This window comes from Phoenix dactylifera, unplaced genomic scaffold (genome assembly GCF_009389715.1).
Source record: "Phoenix dactylifera cultivar Barhee BC4 unplaced genomic scaffold, palm_55x_up_171113_PBpolish2nd_filt_p 001061F, whole genome shotgun sequence".
Classification (NCBI taxonomy): domain Eukaryota; kingdom Viridiplantae; phylum Streptophyta; class Magnoliopsida; order Arecales; family Arecaceae; genus Phoenix; species Phoenix dactylifera.
The window spans coordinates 35,855-60,588 of NW_024068410.1; the positions used below are offsets into that span (position 1 = coordinate 35,855).

The 24,734-nt window shown below is 41.3% G+C and overlaps 1 protein-coding gene and 1 pseudogene across 1 annotated transcript; one reads left to right on the forward strand and one right to left on the reverse strand.

Moving 5' to 3' along the window:
* Window positions 1-2,556: 2,556 nt before the first annotated feature.
* LOC103718444 lies at window positions 2,557-8,461 on the reverse strand (annotated as a pseudogene).
* A 9,277-nt stretch (window positions 8,462-17,738) lies between these two features.
* LOC120107889 lies at window positions 17,739-18,911 on the forward strand. The gene has a single exon (XM_039121403.1). It carries the CDS (start codon window positions 17,739-17,741, stop codon window positions 18,909-18,911), a length of 1,173 nt encoding a protein of 390 aa, XP_038977331.1.
* The last annotated feature ends 5,823 nt before the right edge of the window (window positions 18,912-24,734 follow it).

Here is a 24,734-nt window from a genome sequence, read left to right on the forward strand (position 1 = left end):
TCCTATATCACTTCCTCCATCATTGCCTTCAAACTAGCCCATCCAAGGTGTTTGACCCTAAAAAGGTTTATTTGGATCTTTTAGAAGGTGGGCTTTGGAGGTTTAAAAAGACATAATACAATTGTCAAAAGCTTAGTCAATGACACTACCTAATATTTGTCATATATGCACAAATGTTATAAAGACTAAGGTCCTGTTTGGGGGAGCTGTTAGTAGTAGAGCTTTTGAAAGTAGAGCTGTCTGAAGTAGAGCATTTATAAAAAGCTGTTTGCTGTTTGGTAACTACATTTCTAAAGTGCTGTGGCACTTTAACATGTATTTGGTAAACAAACTGAGAAAGTACTTTTGTGTGACAAAATGACCATAAAGGATATTACCGGTATTATACAACAGAGCATAATAAAATATAATACATATTAATACATAAATATATGATATAATATAATATTAATGTAATGTAATATAATATTATTGTAATATAGTACTATAACATTATGTATTATAGAATAATAATTTAATATAATATTAAATTATTTAACATAACATATCAATGTATTATGATATAATGTAAGATAATATTATATTTATAGTATAATACAATAATAAATATATAAAATATTATAATTATTAGTGTAAATTAATTTTTCATCCTTCTAATGACTATTTATCTCTCTAACAAATTTTTTAGCTAGGTAATAAAATTGGTTAAATAATTACTAATATATTTTTATTTATTTATTTATTTATTTATTTAGATCAGATTATTTGCCACTCACTCATTATTTTTTTATTTTATTTATTTATTTATTTATTTATTTATTATTATTTATTTTATTTCATTGAAATATAAATGGGTCGCCGGCTATGGGTGGTGGCCGGCATGGTGGCTGCCACCATGGGCAGCCACGAGCTTCCAAAAAAAAAAAAAAAAGAAGAGGAAGAAGAAACAGAGGCGGCGACGTTGAGAGGAAGAAGAAGATAGAGAGGGAGAGGGAGAGGATGGGTGAGAGAGGAAGAGGTGGGATGATGGTTTTAGGAAAAAAAGTGAGATTTAAATGGGGGTATTCTGGTTCAAAAAGAGCTTCTCGACAAAGCTGAAAACAACATTTTCGGAAAGCTCCAAATTGGAGCTTCTCTCCTAAAATTGTTTTCAGCTTCCCGCAAAAGCTGAAATAGCTTTCCGAAAATTTTACCAAACACCATTTTTTATCTAAAAGTACTTTTGGAGGGCCAAAAAGTGGTTTTTAGCCCTCCAAAAGCTCCCCCAAACAGGGTCTAAAGGGTTGAAGTTCTAGAATATGACCATTTCATTTGGATAAGGTTGCTTCGGTCAGACTTGGCATGTGGATAGGGATTGCATCATCGAAGGAGTTCGGCGTGCTTTGGGATTAATGCAGAGTGCGATCTAATGATTGAATTGCTGAGTACATAGATTTAGAAAATAGCAACTCCTTGTTCTGTTCTTTCCTGAGAAAAAAATTGTAATTTATTATTACTTTTGAACATCTTATGCCAGATGTAACATCCACTTGACACCAATAGCAGCAGCCCAGATGCTATAGATATGACGATAATAACTATCACTTCTTTCTCGTTCAAAGTTGCCTCCAGTTGAGCCTGTGTCTGCATTACTTCAATGGAATCATGAGACAATTTTGGACTCGGTCTAATCTATTTATAAGGGCATTAATCTTGATAAATCAGCTCAGTTATTTTGTGACAACCAAGCTGCAATTCATATTGCATCTAATCCAGTTTACCATGAAAGAACAAAGCACATAGAAATGGATTGTCATATCATTAGAAAATTCAAGAGAAATTATTGGAACCCTCTCATGTGGCTTCAAATTTACAAATTGCGGACATTTTTACAAAACCACTTGGTGACGTACAGTTTAACAAGTTGTTGGACAAGATAGGAGTTCATTCTATTTACTCTTATTTTGAGGGAGAGTATTGGAAAGCACACGACAAGTCAACAACATATGTTGAAGCACCAAGTAGATTAAATGATGAAAAGATGCTGACTTGTATAATTGTTGATATTTACATATCTAGAATATGCTTTTCTGTACAGCTTTGGAGTTAGTTAGTTTGTTCTACATTCATCCTTATCCTACGCTTGATGTATTGATTGTACAACTGGTTATATTCTTTTATTCTTTTCGTTATTTTTAGCATCTTAAGTTCATGTATATATAGAAGCTTTGTAATCGATATACAGAATAGAGGAATACAGAAGGAATATCCTTTCATGTCCAAAATTCTGCTTGTTTTGATAATGACAAAACTGCACAAAGAAATTTAGGTGAGGGTGAATACGAGTGCTTTCATGCATCGTCCACAACATGGCTCAATTTGAGAGCAAAAGTAGTTAGGTGTGACGTTACTTGTAAGTTGCAACTGTCATTACCCAACTACATGGGCAATGATGCTTGATGACCATATCCGATTACGCAGCATACTTGCTTCCATGTTTCTTAATGAAAGTAGTATGTCCTGCTCAGAATTTCCCAAGTGCTGGCATTCAATGAATATCCTGGTCCGATGACAGCATGCTACAAAGCAGTATTTGATTTATTACTGATTACGAGTATTTATGGGTACATAAATTTCGTCAACTTTGCTATCAAAAATGTAAGTAGAAATTTAAACTCAAGTCCTAAAGGCTGTAACTGTGGTACCCCAAGACAGAATTTTTTTACCTTCTTAACCGTCCAAATTGCACTTGGGCCAAGGGACTAGCTTATACCATTACTCTCAGGACCACAACAACAAAGCGAAGGAAAAATAAAAAAACATTCTATAAAAGGGATTATGAAGCCATGTGAAGATCAAAGGTACTTGTTCAGCATTTTAGTGATTTATACCATAGTTAGCAGAGACACCAACATCGCAAAACCAAAAGGAGAGAAATGTGACAGAGAAGGGCAAGCTGCCTTTATCCTTTCGTATGAAAAGAGCTTCATAAATGGGCAAATGGATGGCCACCACCAGCCCACAAAGAAGAATTTGAATGATTAATGGCTCAAGACTCATAATTCCTCCATCTACCACCAGCCTTTGGAGTCCTCCCACCAAGCAGAAAAGATTCAGCATTGCGACTGCTCCAATGATAACAAACATTGAGGACGATGACCCGAATTCCAAAACATCCTGCTCGTATCTTTTAGAGGCATCGCCATCAGACACCTTTGCTGTGATTGCGAACCCCATCTTAGAAATCCGCAGCAACTTTAAGATGGTAGAAGTGATGCCATAGAGGAATGAGGTGGTCCTCCTCAATATCCACATCCTTTGAAAGTTCCACCACCCAGCCAATGTGTCACCACATTGCAGTGATTCGACGAGCCCATACACATGCTTCCCAATGGTGACATAGGCAAAGTACAGGAACCAAGGGCTCGTGATCTAATTTTGACATCAGTATATTTGTGTTAGGATTCGTTCAAACATGCATGCTTGATGGAAGGGAAAAAGAGAGGCATATCCGTACCTTTGGAAATAAGGATATGCCTTTGAGGAGGCAAAGGGAAGGAATCACAAGGTAATAGAGTGTAGGGAGTGAGCTTGGAGCCCACAAGCCATAAACGCAATAAGCCATCTGAAGTCCTAGCTTGATTTTGCCACGACCAAGTATGAAGGGGCAGTACTTGGAAAGAAAGATTTGGAAATTCCCCTCGCTCCATCTTTTCCACTGCACCAGCGATTGTGCCAGTGTTGTGGGAGCAACACCTAAAAAGGCTTTTCTTGAAGGACTGAAATAGACGGACTTCCAACCCCAACATTGAATTAATAGGCCTGTGATGACATCCTCCACAGGACAGTCATACTTCAACCCAATCTGCATAAATGGTAGATAGATAAATATATACACATACAGACAGAGAGATAGATAAATAGATAGACAAAAAGGAGGACCTCCTGTCCCCATTGGGTGTTGTGCTCATAGGTGCAGGTAATAAGAGACTTTGCTCTCTCTTCCAGTATGCAAGCACTTTTAGCCGTTTTTCTGTCAATGCCTCTCTTCCAATCTTCCTTGTAATCCTTGCTATACTTCCTCCCGCAAAGGATCTCTCTTCTGTGGAAGCATCCAGTGCCGACATATGGAGGCCCTCCCCAATTATCAAAGCCAGGGAACTCCACCTTACGAGACATTAAAAAAGATTTTGTTATTAGCTCCTTGTATGATTTGATATAGCTGTGATCACAGCTAGTACAAGACTAGAGAAACATAACTCAAAATTCGATAGTGATGAACCTTTGCTAGTACTAACCTCAGTGTACACATTGAAGGAATAGCCATAAAGATCATTCTTGGTGACATTATCAAAGATCTGGGGATATTGTACAAAGCCAATGTCCTGACCCTTCTCTTCATCTAGGAAAAAGCACAATGCATGTCTGATGGATTCCGAGTTATTCGAGTACATGTCGCAGTCCAAATTGAGGGTGATCGGGCTGCTGCTTATCTCTGATGACACCCTTATCTGTGCATGATCAGGTTGCATTGTTTAAAGGCATTTTTTTCATAAATTAAATTTTGAAATCATAATAAGGTTGCATTATTTAAAATATCTTTTCATAAATATAATTTCAAAATACTAACAATATTAACAGTATCAAATACTTACAGGCTGCTCCGAAAGCAAAACCTTAAGATTTCAGGCATGATAAGTTAGGTCAGCTGGTCGAGTCTCAGACCATATGCAATATTCAAAACTTATTTACAGTCGATTCTAGATTTATCATGTTATTTCTCCTAAAATATGATTAATTGTGTTGTTAAATCTACTATAGAAGTCAGTTGTCTAGAAAGGATGCCAATTCCATATTGTGGACTACCTAAAGAGAGGATATTAATCGAACATCTGATTGTGCTACCTGCTTTCATTTAACCCTGCATCTGTAGACTAAGCCCAGGACTGCTTACAAGGCTCAGCTAACCACAACAAGTCTGAAAGCTCATGCAAATGAGGAAAAAAAAAAAGGAAAGAAAAAAAAAGAAAGCAAGCCTATCTCCCAAATATTGCGAAAAAAATCTAATATAGTTATATTACCAATGCGTTCATAGCCCCTGCTTTGAAGTTATGATGATGCTGAGGTCTCTTCTCTCGTGCCATATACACCAAAGTCGGTAATGCATTTCCATTGCTGTCTATTGAACATTGGTCTCTCCCGTTAATTAAGATCTGAAAAAAGCAACAAAGACAAACAATATAATTAGCTTTAGTTGGACAGCTCTAATCGCCCCGCATTTGAAGGATGGGCGCAACCTCTAAACTATAACTTAGTTCAGTTCGTCCATAACTCATGCTACACTGATCAACAACACATTTTATGATTTCACCAATTACATTTCCTAAAGACATGAACCTAAAGTCTCTTCCTACAGTCCAGCAAAGAGTTCAAACAACTAGTTTAATTTTCATATGAAAACTTTAGACCTTGAAGTCATGTCCCAATTATCCCACTCTAAAATAATCCAAAATTCTACGCAGTAACGGTTTTCTCCCAATAAGGTTTTGTTTTGTTCTTCCAGTACCAAGTGTAGCAGTACCTGAACGATGGGTGGATGGCTCCTGAAGTCATCCCTGAGCTCCATTCAGAAAATCCTTTATTTGCTCTAAGTTCTTCAGGGATCTTGCCTAGCATTACCACCGAATCGATGCGATCTATCATCTCTTCATATAGATTCTGCGAAATGGAAAATTGTGATGACAAATTAAATAGAAATAAGTTGTTGTCTTGTTTTACACTAATTTACTACAAGCGCTACTTTCACTGGACAAAGCTTTTTTTAAACAACGAATCAGAAATTAAGGTTGAGCATGGGCCGGCTAACATGCCAATATTTATAAAAATTTAGCCGTACCGCTTATTCATACTATTACCTTCATCGAAGACCATTCTTTTTGGATGTATGCATTGCTGGGGTTGCCTAATTTGGAAAAATAGGTGGTTGGCGACCGTGGCTCCACATTATATTTCTTGCAAAATGGAAGCCAATGCTTTGCAAAGCGAGATGCTTCCCAAAGGGCATAGAAGGTCAGAATAGATCCAGCGTCATCAGAGAGGTAGACACTTAGCTTCTCGGGAGGGTAATTGTAAGCCATGGCTGATAGAACAGTGGAGATGACCAAGATGGGTGGCTCCGCAATAGGGTCCGCAGTGCACACGAATATGTCCACATTGGGCAACTCAGCTTCATCTCTATTTCACATGATAAAAGTAAGAAAATTATGCATCAATACAACCTGTCATGCATGTCAATACACAATTTATGTCGATCATGATTTCTTTTTGGAATGCATGGATGATGTAGTGTGGAGAAATGACATAAAGCAGAATATTTTTTTCTATAAAAATAAGAATACGATAAAATCTAGCCAAAATCAAGTAAGGACTACATCCAAATTTAGATCTCTTGTACCATTGCCATATAATTTTACTGGTTAAGTAAGCTAGCACCATTATGATATGGCATGAAATTGGATTTCCGTTATAGGATCTTATTTCGTCCTTCTCTCTGAGATTTTTTTTTTTTGAATGGAGGGATAAAATATTTTTCGTCCTGTTCAAATAAGATTTTAGGATGAAACATTTTTGGCCAAGGACCATCCCTTTTTTACACCGTGCTACAGTGCATTTTTAAAATTTCTAGCCCAAAATATAGTGCTCCAGCATTTGTGAAGAGTGTTATCTACTTATAGATTCAAGCATAGATAAGAAAGAAAGAAATAATTTCAGATTTGAGTTTCAAAGCTCTCTTATTTGAAATGTTTTAGGAAGACAGGTTTTAACCTAGTTGGCCTCCTCTCCTTATTTGACAAATAAAAGGTATAGAGTTCAATCCTGGAACTTAGGTAGTGGTATTCGTATTCTATGGGTAAAATGTAAAAATAATTAAGGTGGTAAAATCATTAATTTTTGTCACCAATGTTCTAGATATAATTGTGCTTTCATCATAATTTAGGTCAGACTTTCTCTTATTCTACTTTTAAAAAGGTTTTGGTCATGCAAAGCTAAGCTTCAAAGTATAAACAAAGGGAAAACTACAAGATAGGTTAAGTCTTATCAATTCTTGTCCTCACCTTCACTTCGATTGGACTTGTTAGAAGAGAATTTCTTGGTTAGAAAATTTATGTTATAAAGAAAGATAAAATAAAATAAAGACAAATTTAGGTTAGTATAATAGTATTAGTAGACCATAATCCAACTAGAGCAGACCTTAAATTTTATTTTGATCTGGATACGCAATAACAACACAATGCCTAACTCACTGGACTTTCATGATACTTGATCCTACCCTTTAATAATAATAACTTTAGTAGGATGTCACACTCTTTTGCTTCCTCCTCTCCATAAAAAGAAAAAATATTATGATCCTTCATCAAAAAATAAAAGTAAAATGAGTTTTACGCTAAGATTGAATTATTACTAATCTCATATTTAAAAAATAATTTCAATAAAAAAATTAATGGTAAGAAAAAGTTCTTCGCAACTTGAATGCCGCATAACCAAAAAAAAGAAAAGAAAAAAACAAGATGAAAAAGAAAAATTGATGTCATTCAAAAATGTCATCACAATACACGGAGTGGTTCGCATTTTTGGTAACAAGAAAAAAATCTTGTGGCACGTGGCCTGAAGCATCTTATTGATGCTAGTTTCAATAAGAATAAGAAGCCCTGATGATCGTTCCCAGAACTATAAAAAAATTATATGCACATCGGCACGTAGTTCAACTGGTTTGCCATCCCTGAAAAATTGTAATTTGGCCGGTTCACGTCACAACATTGAGAACTCGTCGCTGAAAATGATATCTAATGAAAAACTTAAAAAGAAATTACGTATCAACGAATTCTTATTTCACAGAAACTATATATTTCATCAAATCAGGTCGTATGAACTTTGGAAACTGAAGCAGTATGCCTTAGCAAACCAATCCATGGCCGGATAGCTTTGAATGCTCCAGTTTTTTTGTTTGTAAGCGATTCCCTCCAACATAAACTCTTTACCGGCAAAGATTACTTCAGTGAGAACGCTAGGTTATATGTGGGTAAAAGACTAATTAAATGTAGACCGTGCATGATATGTGGGCATGTTCTTCCCTTTTTCTTAAAAAAAAAAAGAAGATGAATGAGAATTTTACCGCTGAGAGAGCCTCTCGGTGTGAGTGAAACGATAGATGGGGTTCCAGCGCACCGACTGGGTGATTATCCAGTAGAAGCCGAACCAAATCTCGGCTGCAAATATCCCCATCCATGCCCATCTCCCTGGTTCTCCCCATCCCGGGGCATGAGTCGCTCTATAGAACCAAATCGAACAAATGCCGGCGAACATGGAGCATGCAAACAACTTGTAAGCGAACCTACCTTTTGCTTGCTTTGTTTCAAAGAGAGCTTCATGACTCTCTCCCATCTCTCTCTCTCTCTCTGTCTGTCTCTCGCTCTCCTGTTTGCAGCCATGAGATAAGTTGGTTATATATAGAGCGTGGTAAGAGGCGAAATTTAATATGGACACAGGTCAGATTAGTAAATACTTATTCAACATGGATAATAAGTAAATAAGTTCCTTCACGAGAGTGCGGATAAAAATTCGCTGGTAAGGCCATCAGAGGAAATCGTCGGGGGATAAGCTGTTGGCCCGCCACGTACCCCTTCTTGACACCGACTAATGACTAATCAGTAGAGTTCTCGATATCCCGGGAACTAGGCTGCTGCATCCGATAAGGGAAAAAAGTTGAAACGGAAGAGACGAAGGGGAGGAAACTGATAGACCAGTCCCCTATGTTTACCCGTGAAGTAGATTTCTAAAAGAGGAAAAAAAAATATAAACACGTGGGGTAGAGATTTTTGTCCAAATAGCATGCCATGGTGTTTCTTTCAGTGTCTCCGACTTGCTGCCCAAGTTTCATGCGCCACTGGGTCCATAGGCTACGTGGACTGGCTGGCTGCTTTTCTATTAGTTGCGTTGTCCCTTTTTCCTCCGTCTTATTTTTCTACGGATTATTTTGATCTAATAAATTGAAGAAAGTTTAAGGCCGGAGCACAGCTCAAACAATTTTGAGGACAGTTAAAGATGAGCTAAACAGGCTAACCGAGATACGAGGGATGGATATTCTCCATGTGTGGCCTGCAAAAAGTTCACTTACCGAAGAATTTTTGACGGTCGATGCCTAAATCAGAATCTGAAGGCAACAGTGTGCAAGAAAGAGAATTTTAGCAGAATATAGGCTCTCTAAGCTATATTGCGTCCATACCTAAGGTTCATTCTTTGCCCGATCCTAGCCTTTTCCTATCGGGCTAGCCATTTTGTCATTACCTGGCCTAACATGGCGTATAATAATGGTCAGGTAAACAGCTGGTAATATATCCGAGGCGTGGATGCCAGTTCGTGTGAGCGACAGGCAGTGCTGGTGGGCTGCAGGCCGTGATGCTGCATGGCTGCGGACCGTTAGAACTATCGGTTATTATGACTGTCGATACTTGTAGATACGTGTTGATTGTTCTTCTTGATTGATGGCTCCTCGATTGGGGTCGAGGTCACTCTCTTCGGTTGGTCGACTGCTCGGTGAAGGCCGAAGTTGTTCTTCTCGATTTACATTTGGAGTTGAAGTAGCAAGTTTGGCCCGAGGTCAAGGTGTCCAACATTTCCTCCAACATTTATCCCTCGCTTCCAAGGCCTAACTACCTTCCATTTCGAGCGATGGAAGTCAAATGGCCATTTCGATCGAGGGCGAAACTTTCGTTATGGGCAATAAATACGCCGATCTATCTTCTCGAGGCGTCGTCGTATTCGGGTTGTCCCAAGGTGTCATCATCGCTAGGTCTCCCTCAAGGCGCCATACTCCAAGTTGATGCGTGGTGTGACCTGGCGGAGTAGCCAAATCGACACTTTGATTAGGATCATCCGCACCTCTATATAAGGGAAGCACTTTAGAGATAGGTTGCTGCATCTTGGAGTGCAAATGGTTCAGATCAGACCGGATCATGAGTGACCCCGACCTAACTTGGATCTTTATTCAGGTTCTATTGTTGGACGCAAACCCAACCCAATAGAAGATCGGATCGAGTCGGATCCGCGGTTAAAATTTTTGACCCAATGGGTCATTCAGGTTAGATCGGGTCCATGTATAATCCTTCCTAAACCCAAAAAATTTGGGTCTGGATTGGGTCTAGGTTGGGTTGGGTCGAGCCTAGATTAAAATTGGGTTGGATCCCTATGGTTGTCATTCTCTGTAATTGGTGTCTTTTGCAATGAGTAAAAACTACAGAAAGCAGGTTATGCAGGACCATATAAATGAAAGTGCCTAAGCAACAAGAATTGATCCCATTAAAAACTACCCTAATAATGATAGGCTCAACTTTGTTAGCTACAAGAAAAATTTTCTGTTCATGTATACAATAATTTTTTTTTCAGTACAAACGAATTGCATTTATGCTCTTCCATTTTACTCGACAGTTACATCTCTTGAATTTCTTAGAATGCATTTACTACTATTTTTTCTAAACATACTACTAGAAAAGCATGCATGGGCCAAGATAAGAAATATAGTCTTGATAATAACATATGACAAAGTTCAACAGCCGCAAAGTCATTATGAATCCATTTTTTTTATATGGCAAAATTATACTCTATTTTGCCTTCATTAATCTGAACTTTCTTCTTAGGAGAACAGTGTTTCCATTTAATATAACTAACTTAAGTCTTAATGTAAAATTTATGCCATTTGACGGTACACAAAAGACAGTCTCTTTTATTCCTCTCGTCCTTAAACACAAGAAGAGATTAGAGGAATAGAGAGTTAGAGATCCTTAAGCATCCATGCGGGCCCTAAAAATGTACCGAGTTCGGATCGAGTCGAGTCGTAGGATAGAAAACTCAAAGTTGTCCTAAAACTCGGATGGATCTGGTCGGGTCAGGTACGTCAAAATTTAGTAAATTCAGATCCAACTCAGAAAATTTAACAGGTTTAATTTTAGAACCAGACTCGACCCCACGAGTCGTTTAAATCGGGTTGGGCCGGATCGGGCAGGGTCGAGTCGGAATTTAGTAAATCCAAATCCGACCTAGAAAAAAGAATCAGAATTTAGTCCATCTGACCCATTTGCAGCCTTAGCTATTTCGGAGAAGAGAGAAAAGTTGAAATAGGAGAGACAAAATGGTGGGGAGGAAACTAATAAAGTAGTCCCCCATTACGTAGATCTCTAAATGAGCAAACAAAATGATGGGGTGGGGAAGAAATTTTTTTACAAATAGAATGCTATGGTGCTTTCCTAAAGCCCGTTATCCGTTCAAATTGAAACTGATTGCTTGACATGGGTGTGGTCTTTTAGGAATGCTATGGTAGTTTCCTTTGTTGCACAATATTTAGGTGGGGTCTTTTGATGCAGGAGCACGAGCCCCAGTCATGATGGACGTACGTCGAGTTTGGATCTTTGCTTGGGGGTGCTCAAATAACAGTAGGTCCAAAATTTTTAGCACCTAGTTATATTGAGTTCGAGTGTTTCAACGCTCAATTACATTAAGTCCTTTTTGTTTATTTGGGTGTGTTGAGTCGTATATATGGAGATTGAGACCTTTAGTTTAGTTATATTGAGTCAATTGGAGTTTGGGTCCCAATGCCATAAAATCACATTGAGTCCATGGCATTGAGGAGCCCTTAAGTGATTTAGGAGTTGTCTATTTGGTCCATGTGGCATTTGGAAAAGAGTCCTAATTGATTTGGACTTCCTTTCATGCGTCATGAGGAGTCCTAGATTATTTGGAGTTTTATTTATTGAGTTCATGTGTCATTTGAAAGAGTCCTAGCTGATTTGGACTCTTAGTCCATGTGTCTTTAAAGAGTCCTAGTTATTTAGTAGTCTTAGTTGGTTTAGTGGATTTCGTCAGTTGATTTCATCAGCTAATTTTGTCAATTGATTTCGTCAGTTGACTTCATGAGTTGATTTCGTGAGTTGATTTTGTTAGTTGATTTGGTTAATTGATTTCGTCAGTTGACTTTGTCAGTTAATTTCATCAGTTGATTTCGTTAGCTGATTTGGTCAATTGATTTCGTCAGTTGACTTTGTCGGTTGATTTCGTCAATTGATTTCGTTAGCTGATTTGGGCAATTGATTTCATCACTTGACTTTGTCAGTTGATTTCGTCAGTTGATTTTGTCAGTTGATTGATTTGATTTAAAAGAGTTCATGTTTAGTTGGAGTCCTAAAATTCTAGTTGTAAGAGTCCATATTTATTCCAACTTCTTGCTCTATAAATAGAGGAGGTATAAAGAATAAAGCAATGAATTAGAAAATTAATTTTGGTTTTCAATGCTCTTGTGATTGAGAGGCGTGAGGCTTCTTCTTTCTCCTTTAGTAAGACTCCAAAGGTTCCTTCTTCCTAGGTGAGACGCCTTGGAAACCCTTGGCAAGATGCCGAGGTTCTTCATTAGTAGAAGCTGGAAAGGTGAGACTCCTCTTTCTTTATGCCAACCCCGGATTCTTGAGAGAAGGTGAGATTCTTTCAATCAAGACCTAGTTATCTTCCTTGCATCCATCATCACCATGCTCTAACTCTAGCCCTAGTCTAATTATTCGCCACTTCCTTAACTTGGCCACCATCCATAGAACCCAATCTCTTCATCATCATTGTCTTCTTCTTCCTTCATCCTTCCATTAATCAAAACCCTAACCGCCACTTGAGAAAAATAAAAAGAGAGAGCAAAGATTAGCCCTTCCATTTGAGTCCACCACATAAATCCTACCTCTGTTCTGCGTCAATTGGTATCAGAGCAATCATCCCACCTCCGTATTGAATCAGTTTTTATTCCTCTTCATCAATTTCTGTTTGACTTTATTGGTTGTAGTCATGCTGTGAGTCACCGTTACATAAAAAGAATAAAAATAGAGAGAGAGAGAGAGATTGCTTGACTGGAAAACATGAAAAAGTTATGCATGCCTGGGTAATATGCCTGGGTAAATTGGGAAAAGTTTAACTTCCTCCTTAATACATTCAAAAATAATAATAAATTATAAAAATTCTTATGAAATTATAAGTAAATTATACTTACATTTAATAACTTAAAAAATCTATATTGTCTAATAGTGTAAATACCAAAGAAATTGTTTAATGAAAAAATTGATCACAAGGAATGCTTCTATATCTAAAGAAAAGATGATTGGTCATCTAAAAATCATTAAAAGAATTTCAGCCAATGCAGACAGAGCAATGAATAATTTGGTTCAAGACAATTAGCTGAAGCTGAGCGCAACATAAAGAAAACAAGCAAATCAATCTTCTCTGCTGTAACTTTTTTTAATGCCTTAAAACTCATTATAATCTTTAGACTCGTCTCCACTTCATTGGACCTATTATCATATCCATGCACAATGACATAATCATATATTTTCATGAAGATATATTCATAACTCTTTTATTTTTTTTCTTTTTCTTTAAAGACTGAAAAAATAATAATTGTTATTTTAATTGCAGAAGCAATCAACCTTCTTAGAGGAGGTTTATTAATTTATTACCCTGGGAAATCAACATTGCTGAAATTTATAAGATGACCTTGTACCAGCTGCTCTGTCTTCTAGACCATGTATCCAATCTCAATCATCTCGAAGTCTGCGGTTATTAAATCCGATAATTAATTATTAAATCATTAATCTCGTTTATCGAACGGTAACAGCTGGCCATCACGTTGCGGCATCGCTTCTCCCACGGGTTCGGGCCACGGGAACCCGTGAACTCGCGCCGAAAACGGAAGGGCGTTGGATCCGATACCATAGCCCTTAAATCTTTTGAGAAGTCTTCGAACAGAGAGAAAACTCGAATAAATTATTCAAATTCAAATATTTGAAGATGCACCATGAAATATTTTATATTAAATTTTTTTTGCAGGAAAGAGCATTATGTTGATCACGCGAGAAATGTTTTATAATACTAAAGTTTCAAACAAAAAGAGTTGCACAGGTAGCCTCCTATTATTCTTCTCATTGAGCATTGCATTGTGTCAGATACAAATATTAATAAGGAAAAGAAAGTGTAAAGTTACTGTAGTGGGCCGGCTCAACCCTTAGATAACAGAGGCGGTTACTTAAGGCCCTGGCTTAAAGAAGACCCACCATAGAGAAGGCATCAAAGATAAAATTGAAAGAAAAAATGTCTCATTAGTGAGTTCGCCTTGTGCCGGCTTGCTACAGGAAAAACTTCAAAAATAAAACAGAAAAGAAAAAAAAGGCTCATCTTAGTAAGTTCGTCTTAGGCCTCCAAACACACTGGGCCACTCTTGATCATATATTCATACCATGTCATTATCATCTTTCTTAACCCTCTTGTTGAATGTAACCATCGTCCATTTTCCAAAATCTTGTAGAATATCTAATTGATATAAATAAAGCAGTAGGTAATGCATGAGTTATGGTTGTCGGTGCATACTGACATGGGCCACGTTCGGTGTTTGTAGCAGTTGGACTACTCAATAAGGTTTGGAAGATAGGGCCAATGTCACGTGGCTGAAATATGAGAGATGGCTATTCCTAAAGCCAATAGGTTATTTTAATGCAAGGACCGTAATCTCTGGGTGCACCATATTCATACTCTCATCTTTTGTTGTTTTCTCAGCCAGGGCATTCGTAACAACGGGGCTAAAAGTTGCAAAACAAATTGTTGTTTTGTGGCCAACCATTAGGAAAGGAATCTCAACCACCTCATTTTCATCCGCTCTTGCATCAGGATTTCTTTATGCCACGAAGAATGCAACGTCCCAACTCCTGCCAACAAGTGTAAATTCAGACCAGTCCTGCAAAACCAGACCTTTGTAGGGAAGTAGTCATCAGCCAGAAACAGAAATAATGCTTCCAAGCCATTCACACAACAAAGAAGACAATCCACGAAGAAGCAATAACCCGAGTTTGTTGAAGGTCTTTAAGCTACTAAACTTTCATCTCAAACCACAACATATCAAATATTCGAGAACTAATACAACAAACAGCGAAAAGAATGGGAGGGGGAATATATACAGCATAAACCATGCGTAGAATAGAGCATAACACTACGTAAAACTTCAATTAGCAGACTGAACCATGGTTTGCCAAGTTCCGTAGTTACGGGCCGTTAGTAAATGCTTTCCAAAGGGGACAGCATCGATGCTGTATCTAAAACTGTAAAGATCTGAATTTTGGGCCTGTTATTAGGCCTAAAGAACTGAAGTCGGCAATGGATGCCGACTTTAGTTCGCTCTTCGTGTCGCCCCACGAAGACCACGCCGGCCGAACGGCCAGCGAAATCACCGCAAGCCCCCCCTCTTCCCTCTCCCTCCCTCTCTCTCTCTCCCTTCGTGAACTATCAGAGGAACCCCTCCCTATTCCTCTAAAAAAAAAAAATCTAACATTTCCTCCTCTAACTCTTTCCCTTGAGAGCCGCGGCCGCTGCCGTCACCGGAGCCCCGTCACCGCCGGAGCCGCCATCGCCGTCGGGAAGCCTCACGTCGACGACCGGAGGTGAGAAAGATCGGATTTAAAGGGGAAGAAATGAGGGTTGTTAGTGGGTTTTCGTTCCCCTGTTTCGGGGAAGTTTTTTTTTTGTGAAATCCGGTCGGCCGACGGTGGCCGGCCGGGGTCAATCCGGCCGAAACGGGTTCGGCCGGAGATGGGCGAACGGGGGGCCGGGCTTCCCAGCCCGAGCTCCCTCTCTTTCCTCTTTTTCTTCCTCTCCTTCTCCTCTTCTTCTTCTTCTCTTTCGCCGCCCGTGAAGGTGGGATGGCCGACGGCGGCTGGCCGAGCGCCGCCGCCGAGGGCCACGGTCGGCCGCCGAGGGCCGACCGGAGCCACCAGCCACCCCCCCCCCTTCTTCCTTTCTTCTTCTTCTTCTCCTTCTTCTTCCTCTTCTCCTTTTTCTTCTTCTTCTTCTTCTTCTTCTTCCGGCTGGGTGCTTTCCTTGCATCATTTTCCGTGCCCTGTTGTTGTCTCAAACCAGACACAAATGAACTTTGGGTGTTTCCCCTTGCATCGAATTCCGTGCCTAAATTGTGAACCGGACTTGGACCGGGTTCAAACTGTGAACCGGTTTCATCTATGCTGTGAATGAGGTTTGATCCAAGTTGAATGAATGGGTTTTGTTATGGTCTGATTGAACCAGTGATCAGTAGGATGGATTGAGTTTGAGTTGAATCCGATTGGATCTGTGGGCTGGGTTGGGTTGGGCCCGAAATCTGATCTGAACTTGTTATCCGGTTTGGTTCAATTGGGCCTAATCTATTTTGGGCCACAATTGACTTGGGTTTAAGGGATTCTGATTTTAGGGTATATGTTTGATTTTGGGGGCCCATTCTTGGATTTATGAGCTTAGGAGTTTAAGGGGTTGAAATTAGTTTAAATTATGTTTCTTAATTAATTAAATAATTAATATTTATGTTTAATCAGGGGTTCGTGATATCTGTGGCAGGGATTTTTAAGCGAGCCCAGGTAGGTGACCTATTGCTTTAAAGTAGAATTTTAACATGTATCTTGCATATGTTGATGTTATGTTTTATTATTGGCATTATGTGTTAGATTTAAAATTAAATATTTAAATTTCATAAATTGTTATATGCTTTACTGATGGGAGTATGATTATGACTTTAATTTGGAAAGTTGATTTATTGATTTTTAAAATCTGCGTGACTATAGTCTAGGCCCCGCCAATGGGATGATACGTTGGCCCTGTCGACTTGTACTGAGGAACTAGTTCCGACACCGCGACCATCGGTGATAGAATAGTGGCGGCACAGGGGTGCGTTTTGCTCTTCGGAGCGGCTCGGTGGAGCGTGAGTTTGGCACCAGGGGGTGCGGCACAGTGGTGCGTTGGCTCAGTGGAGCGGCTCTTCGGAGAGTTGTATTGGCACTTCGGTGTAACCATGCCACTGGGTGATGTGGCCGTAGTCATGCGGTTGAGTTATTTTGAGTCTCGGATTGGGTTTACAGATTATTGTGTGGATTTTTGGATTTATGTGTTTAGCTGCTTTTATATGCATTATGACATGTTATATGATGACTTTATTGCATGATGTTGCCTACTAAGCTGTTAGCTCACTCCTACTATTTACATTTTTTTACAGGTGATGATATGTGACTATGGGGATTACGGGGTGGAGTGATCATGATGTAGTTAGCTAGTAGATATTGACTTTTTCTTTTGACTTATGTATATATGGACATTTGAATTGAAAGTTGGAATTTATCTTTGTTTAGCTATTGATGTGGAATCTGATTCATCTGCCTTGCGTGCCTGCGGGGTTCGCCCTGCAGGTGCGCGGCGTCTGCTCGCGCCCCGGGCCCCGGGTTCGGGGCGTGACAGATTTATTGGTATCAGAGCATAGGTTAAAGATCACTAGGGACATTAAAACAAAATCATAATAAATATAATAATAAATAATAATAATAAAAAAAAAACTTAGGAATATAGGGACACATGTGAAGAAATGAGAGTGGGGTAGAAAATCTTATGGGTCGGTGAATCTAACACTAATGATGTGTATTCGGAAAAAAAAAAAAAAAACACTTAGGAATATAGGGACACATGTAAAGAAATGAGAGTGGGGTAGAAAATCTTATGGGTGGATGGATCCAACACTAATGATGGTTATTTAAAAAAAAAAAAGAAAAAAGAAAGGGAATATAGGGACACATGTGAAGAAATGATAGTGGGGTAGAAAATTTTACAGTGGATGGATCTAACCCTGATGTTGTGTTATTTGTGTATGTATCAGCATGCCGCCCCGCCGTGCACGTGTGGCACCTCGCCGCCTGATCGAGACTATCGGGAGTGATCCAGCCACTTCTCATCCGACTGAGAGAGTCCAGGAGGATGAGGCTGATCAGACAATACTGGATGGACCAGATCATGGCCAGGAGAGCAGGATGGGAGGTCCGACCCAGGTGATGGAGCTGATCAGAGAGGTTGTTGGGTTAGTTCGACAGCAGAGGGGACCACAACAGCTTTTTCCCTCTGCTAGTTCTTTGGATCAGGGGAGGAGTATAGCAGAGTTCAGGAAGTTAGCTCCTCCGGCCTTCAAGGGAACTACCGATCCCCAAGAGGCCGAATGGTGGATAGATGAGATGGAGAAGGCCTTCAGGGCCATGGGTTGTACTGAGGAGGAGAAGATCAGATTTGCCACCTATATGCTTCAGGACCGGGCTAATCATTGGTGGGAGTCTGTAGAGAGGACCATGATGCAGGATGCAGGATCTGTGACCTGGCCGGGATTCCGCATGGCCTTCTACTCCAAGTATTTCCCTTCCAGTCGTATCAGGGAGCTGGAGAGGGAGTTTCTGAGTCTCTCTCAGGGGAGTATGACTGTGGAGGACTACGAGGCTGAGTTTGATCGGTTGTCCCGTTTTGCACCATCTCTTGTCCAAGACCCTAAATCTAGGATGAGTAGATTTGAGGAAGGACTGAGGCCTCGCCTGCGTCAGGGTTTAGCTGCTGTTCACTCGACTGATTATGATGACCTAGTTGATAGAGCTAAAAATATGGAGATCATCTGGAAGGAGACACAGGATGCTCAGAAAGGGAAGTCGAAGAGGACCAGGGACTTTGATTTTGACGGTGAGCGGCATCTGCGCCGACCTATGCAGTTCCGTCCAGGAGCAGGGCAGCGAGTTCCATGTGGGAGGACTGCACCGGATCGCAGGGGGATATCAGGAGTGTGCTTCAGGTGTGGCCAGACGGGACATAGAGCTGTTGAGTGTCGTCAGACACGGCCTGATATTGGAGCATGTTTCAGGTGTGGTCAGCAGGGCCACCGGATAGCTGAGTGCCCTCAGACTCAGACTTTTTCTGGAGTTTGTTTCGGGTGTGGTCAGCCGGGTCACAGGATTTCCAGTTGTCCTCGTACTAGATCTGTGCAGAGGCCACCGAGCGCTAGGGCTCCTCAGCGATAGATTCCCCCTGATCCAGCACAGATTTTTCAGCCAGCCGCTCCCAGACAGCAGACAGGAGGAGGGTCTCGCACCCAGGGACGGGTATATGCACTGACACAGCAGGATGCTCAGGCATCCAACACGGCAGTGACAGGTACCTTATTAGTACATTCTACTTATGCATATGCACTATTCGACTCAGGGGCCACACACTCTTTTATTTCATCTACATATGTGCATAAGCATGATATATTTTGCTCACCCTTGGAGAGGGAATTATGTGTTAGTACCCCAGCTGGGGGTAAGATGATCACCTCACTGATATGCAAGTCTTGCCCAGTAATTGTAGAGGGTAGAGACTTGAAAGCTGACCTTATTGTCATGGACTTACATGAATTTGATTTAATTCTGGGTATGGATTGGTTAGCTATATATCACGCTACCATTGACTGCTTCTCGAAGCGGGTGACTTTCCGAATCCCTGACATTGAAGAGTTTTATTTTGTGGGTGATGGAGGGTGTGTCTCCCCTCAGATAGTGGCAGCCTTACAGGGTATTCGGTCTCTCAGGAAGGGGTGCTCTGTGTATATGGCAGCCGTCATGGATTCTGAGCAGTCGGAACAGAAAATTGAAGACATACCCGTGGTCAGGGAATACCCTGATGTTTTCCCTGATGAGCTTCCTGGTTTACCACCAGTTAGAGAGGTGGAATTTGCCATTGATCTAAACCCTGGTACGGCACCCATATCTAGACCTCCTTACAGAATGGCCCCTGCTGAACTAAAAGAACTGAAGGAACAGTTGCAGGAGCTATTGGATCTGGGTTTCATTCGACCCAGTGTCTCTCCTTGGGGTGCACCAGTGTTATTTGTGAGGAAGAAGGACGGCAGTATGAGGCTATGCATTGATTTCCGACAAATTAACAAAATGACTGTCAAGAACAGGTACCTCCTGCCCCGGATTGATGACTTGTTTGATCAGCTTCAGGGTGCCCAGGTGTTTTCAAAGATTGATCTGCGATCTGGATATCATCAGTTGAGGATAAAGGAGTCTGATATAGCCAAGACTGCCTTCCGCACCAGATATGGCCATTATGAGTATCTGGTGTGCCTTTCGGGTTGACAAATGCTCCAGCTGCATTTATGGATCTGATGAACAGGGTATTTAAACCTTTCTTGGACAAATTTGTAATTGTGTTTATTGATGACATCTTAATCTATTCCAAGAGTCATACTGAGCATGAGCAACACTTGAAAATTGTTTTGGAAATTTTGAGACAGAATCAATTGTATGGGAAACTGAAGAAATGTCAGTTCTGGCTGGATCAGGTGATGTTCTTGGGGCATGTGGTATCTAAAGAAGGAATTATGGTTGACCCGAAGAAGATCGAAGCTGTAGTTGACTGGAGCAGACCGACAAATGTATCAGAGATCCGCAGTTTCCTTGGATTAGCCGGCTATTACAGAAGATTTGTAGAAGGCTTCTCTAGTATTGCTGGGCCCTTGACTCGACTCACTCGCAAAGGAGTGAAATTCGAGTGGTCGGATCAGTGTGAGAAGAGCTTCGAGGAATTGAAGCGCCGGCTAGTGTCAACACCTATTTTGACTCTGCCAGTCACGGGTGTTGATTATACTATTTACAGTGATGCCTCCAAGAAGGGTTTGTGCTGTGTGCTGATGCAGAATGGAAAAGTTATTGCCTACGCCTCTAGACAGCTCAAGCCTTATGAAGAAAACTATCCCACACATGATCTCGAGCTTGCAGCAGTTGTATTTGCTCTGAAAATATGGAGGCACTATTTGTATGGAGAGACATGTCAGGTATATACTGATCATAAAAGCCTGAAATATCTCTTTACTCAAAAAGAGCTGAACATGAGACAGAGGAGGTGGCTGGAGTTGTTAAAAGATTATGATCTGACTATCCACTATCACCCTGGAAAGGCAAATGTAGTAGCAGATGCACTGAGCCGGAAATCTTCAGGAAATATTGCAGCCTTGATTACTACTCAGAAGGATATTCTGGAAGATCTGAGGAGAGCAGAGATAGAGGTGTATCTACATGAGGCTACTATGAAATTGGCAAACTTGCGAGTCCAGCCTACACTTATTGATAGAATTAAGGCAGCGCAAGTTGATGACCCTCGACTCCAGAAGATCAGGAGGGATATCGAGTCTGGTACACAGTCAGATTTTCGTATACATGAAGATGGCTCTTTGAGGTTTATTAACAGAGTCTGTGTTCCAGATAATCCTGGTCTGAAGAAGGAAATCATAGATGAAGCTCACAGTACGGGATATACAGTGCACCCAGGCAGTACCAAGATGTACAAGGATCTGAAAGCGGTGTTTTGGTGGAATAACATGAAGAGGGAGATTGCCCAGCATGTATCTCAATGCTTAACTTGTCAGCAAGTTAAGATTGAGCATCAGAGACCAGTAGGTATGCTACAGCCTCTGCCGATTCCAGAGTGGAAATGGGAGCATATCACTATGGATTTCGTATCAGGGCTACCTCGTACCCTTAGAGGTCATGATTCAGTCTGGGTGATCGTAGACAGACTGACCAAAACAGCTCATTTTCTGGCAATCAAGACTGGGATGACACTGGAGAAGCTGGCAGAATTATATATCGAGCAGATAGTACGGCTGCACGGAGTTCCAGTATCCATTGTATCAGACAGAGACTCCCGGTTTGTGGCACATTTCTGGGGCAGCTTGCATAGAGCTTTGGGGACCACCCTTAGCTTCAGTACAGCCTTTCATCCACAGACAGATGGACAGTCTGAGAGGACCATCCAGATTCTAGAGGATATGCTGAGAGCCTGCTCTATTGATATGAGGGGCTCTTGGGATCATCACTTGTCACTGGTAGAGTTTGCTTATAATAATAGCTACCAGGCAAGCATACAGATGGCTCCTTATGAGGCTCTATATGGTAGGAAGTGCAGATCGCCTATCTATTGGGATGATGTGGGGGAGAGGAAGATCTTGGGTCCAGAGATGGTGCAGCAGACAGTGGAAAAGATTCAGTTGATCAGAGAACGACTCCGAGCAGCTCAGAGCAGACAGAAAAGCTATGCAGATATCAGGAGGCGGGAATTGGAATTTCAGGTCGGAGATCATGTGTTCCTCAGAGTATCCCCTTCTAAAGGGATCATGCGGTTTGGAGTTCGAGGCAAGCTCAGTCCGAGATATGTGGGACCCTTCGAGATTCTCGAGAGAGTTGGATCTGTTGCTTATAGACTGGCACTTCCACCTGCTCTATCGGGGGTTCATTCTGTTTTTCATGTCTCTATGTTGAGGAGGTATATTGCTGATCCCAGTCATGTGATTGAAGTGGCACCTTTGCAGCTCCGCGCAGATCTTTCTTATGTTGAGCAGCCTATCCGTATAGTGGATAGGAAGGACCAAGTTTTGAGGAGGCGCACGATTCCTTATGTAAAGGTGCAGTGGAGCAATCACAGTGAGAGAGAAGCCACTTGGGAGCTGGAGGAGGAGATGAGAGAGAAGTTTCCTGCCTTGTTCTCGGATTGAGGTATGTTTTAATTTTGAGGACGAAATTTTTTTTTTAGTTGGTTAGAGTGTAAAGATCTGAATTTTGGGCCTGTTATTAGGCCCAAAGAACTGAAGTCGGCAATGGATGCCGACTTCAGTTCGCTCTTCGTGTCGCCCCACGAAGACCACGCCGGCCGAACGGCCAGCGAAATCACCGCAAGCCCCCCCTCTTCCCTCTCCCTCCCTCTCTCTCTCTCTCTCCCTTCGTGAACTATCAGAGGAACCCCTCCCTATTCCTCTAAAAAAAAAAAATCTAACATTTCCTCCTCTAACTCTTTCCCCTTCCTTGAGAGCCGCGGCCGCTGCCGTCACCGGAGCCTCGTCACCGCCGGAGCCGCCATCGCCGTCGGGAAGCCTCACGTCGACGACCGGAGGTGAGAAAGATCGGATTTAAAGGGGAAGAAATGAGGGTTGTTAGTGGGTTTTCCTTCCCCTGTTTCGGGGAAGTTTTTTTTTTGTGAAATCCGGTCGGCCGACGGTGGCCGGCCGGGGTCAATCCGGCCGAAACGGGTTCGGCCGGAGATGGGCGAACGGGGGGCCGGGCTTCCCAGCCCGAGCTCCCTCTCTTTCCTCTTTTTCTTCCTCTCCTTCTCCTCTTCTTCTTCTTCTCTTTCGTCGCCCGTGAAGGTGGGATGGCCGACGGCGGCTGGCCGAGCGCCGCCGCTGAGGGCCACGGTCGGCCGCCGAGGGCCGACCGGAGCCACCAGCCACCCCCCCCCCCTTCTTCCTTTCTTCTTCTTCTTCTCCTTCTTCTTCCTCTTCTCCTTCTTTTTCTTCTTCTTCTTCTTCTTCTTCTTCCGGCTGGGTGCTTTCCTTGCATCATTTTCCGTGCCCTGTTGTTGTCTCAAACCAGACACAAATGAACTTTGGGTGTTTCCCCTTGCATCGAATTCCGTGCCTAAATTGTGAACCGGACTTGGACCGGGTTCAAACTGTGAACCGGTTTCATCTATGCTGTGAATGAGGTTTGATCCAAGTTGAATGAATGGGTTTTGTTATGGTCTGATTGAACCAGTGATCAGTAGGATGGATTGAGTTTGAGTTGAATCCGATTGGATCTGTGGGCTGGGTTGGGTTGGGCCCGAAATCTGATCTGAACCTGTTATCCGGTTTGGTTCAATTGGGCCTAATCTATTTTGGGCCACAATTGACTTGGGTTTAAGGGATTCTGATTTTAGGGTATATGTTTGATTTTGGGGGCCCATTCTTGGATTTATGAGCTTAGGAGTTTAAAGGGTTGAAATTAGTTTAAATTATGTTTCTTAATTAATTAAATAATTAATATTTATGTTTAATCAGGGGTTCGTGATATCTGTGGCAGGGATTTTTAAGCGAGCCCAGGTAGGTGACCTATTGCTTTAAAGTAGAATTTTAACATGTATCTTGCATATGTTGATGTTATGTTTTATTATTGGCATTATGTGTTAGATTTAAAATTAAATATTTAAATTTCATAAATTGTTATATGCTTTACTGATGGGAGTATGATTATGACTTTAATTTGGAAAGTTGATTTATTGATTTTTAAAATCCGCGTGACTATAGTCTAGGCCCCGCCAATGGGATGATACGTTGGCCCTGTCGACTTGTACTGAGGAACTAGTTCCGACACCGCGACCACCGGTGATAGAATAGTGGCGGCACAGGGGTGCGTTTTGCTCTTCGGAGCGGCTCGGTGGAGCGTGAGTTTGGCACCAGGGGGTGCGGCACAGTGGTGCGTTGGCTCAGTGGAGCGGCTCTTCGGAGAGTTGTATTGGCACTTCGGTGTAACCATGCCACTGGGTGATGTGGCCGTAGTCATGCGGTTGAGTTATTTTGAGTCTCGGATTGGGTTTACAGATTATTGTGTGGATTTTTGGATTTATGTGTTTAGCTACTTTTATATGCATTATGACATGTTATATGATGACTTTATTGCATGATGTTGCCTACTAAGCTGTTAGCTCACTCCTACTATTTACATTTTTTTTACAGGTGATGATATGTGACTATGGGGATTACGGGGTGGAGTGATCATGATGTAGTTAGCTAGTAGATATTGACTTTTTCTTTTGACTTATGTATATATGGACATTTGAATTGAAAGTTGGAATTTATCTTTGTTTAGCTATTGATGTGGAATCTGATTCATCTGCCTTGCGTGCCTGCGGGGTTCGCCCTGCAGGTGCGCGGCGTCTGCTCGCGCCCCGGGCCCCGGGTTCGGGGCGTGACAGAAACATCGACACTTCGAGTTTGAAATATTCGGAAGCTGTATAACAAACTCCTCTAAAACTTTCTTCCTAAACCC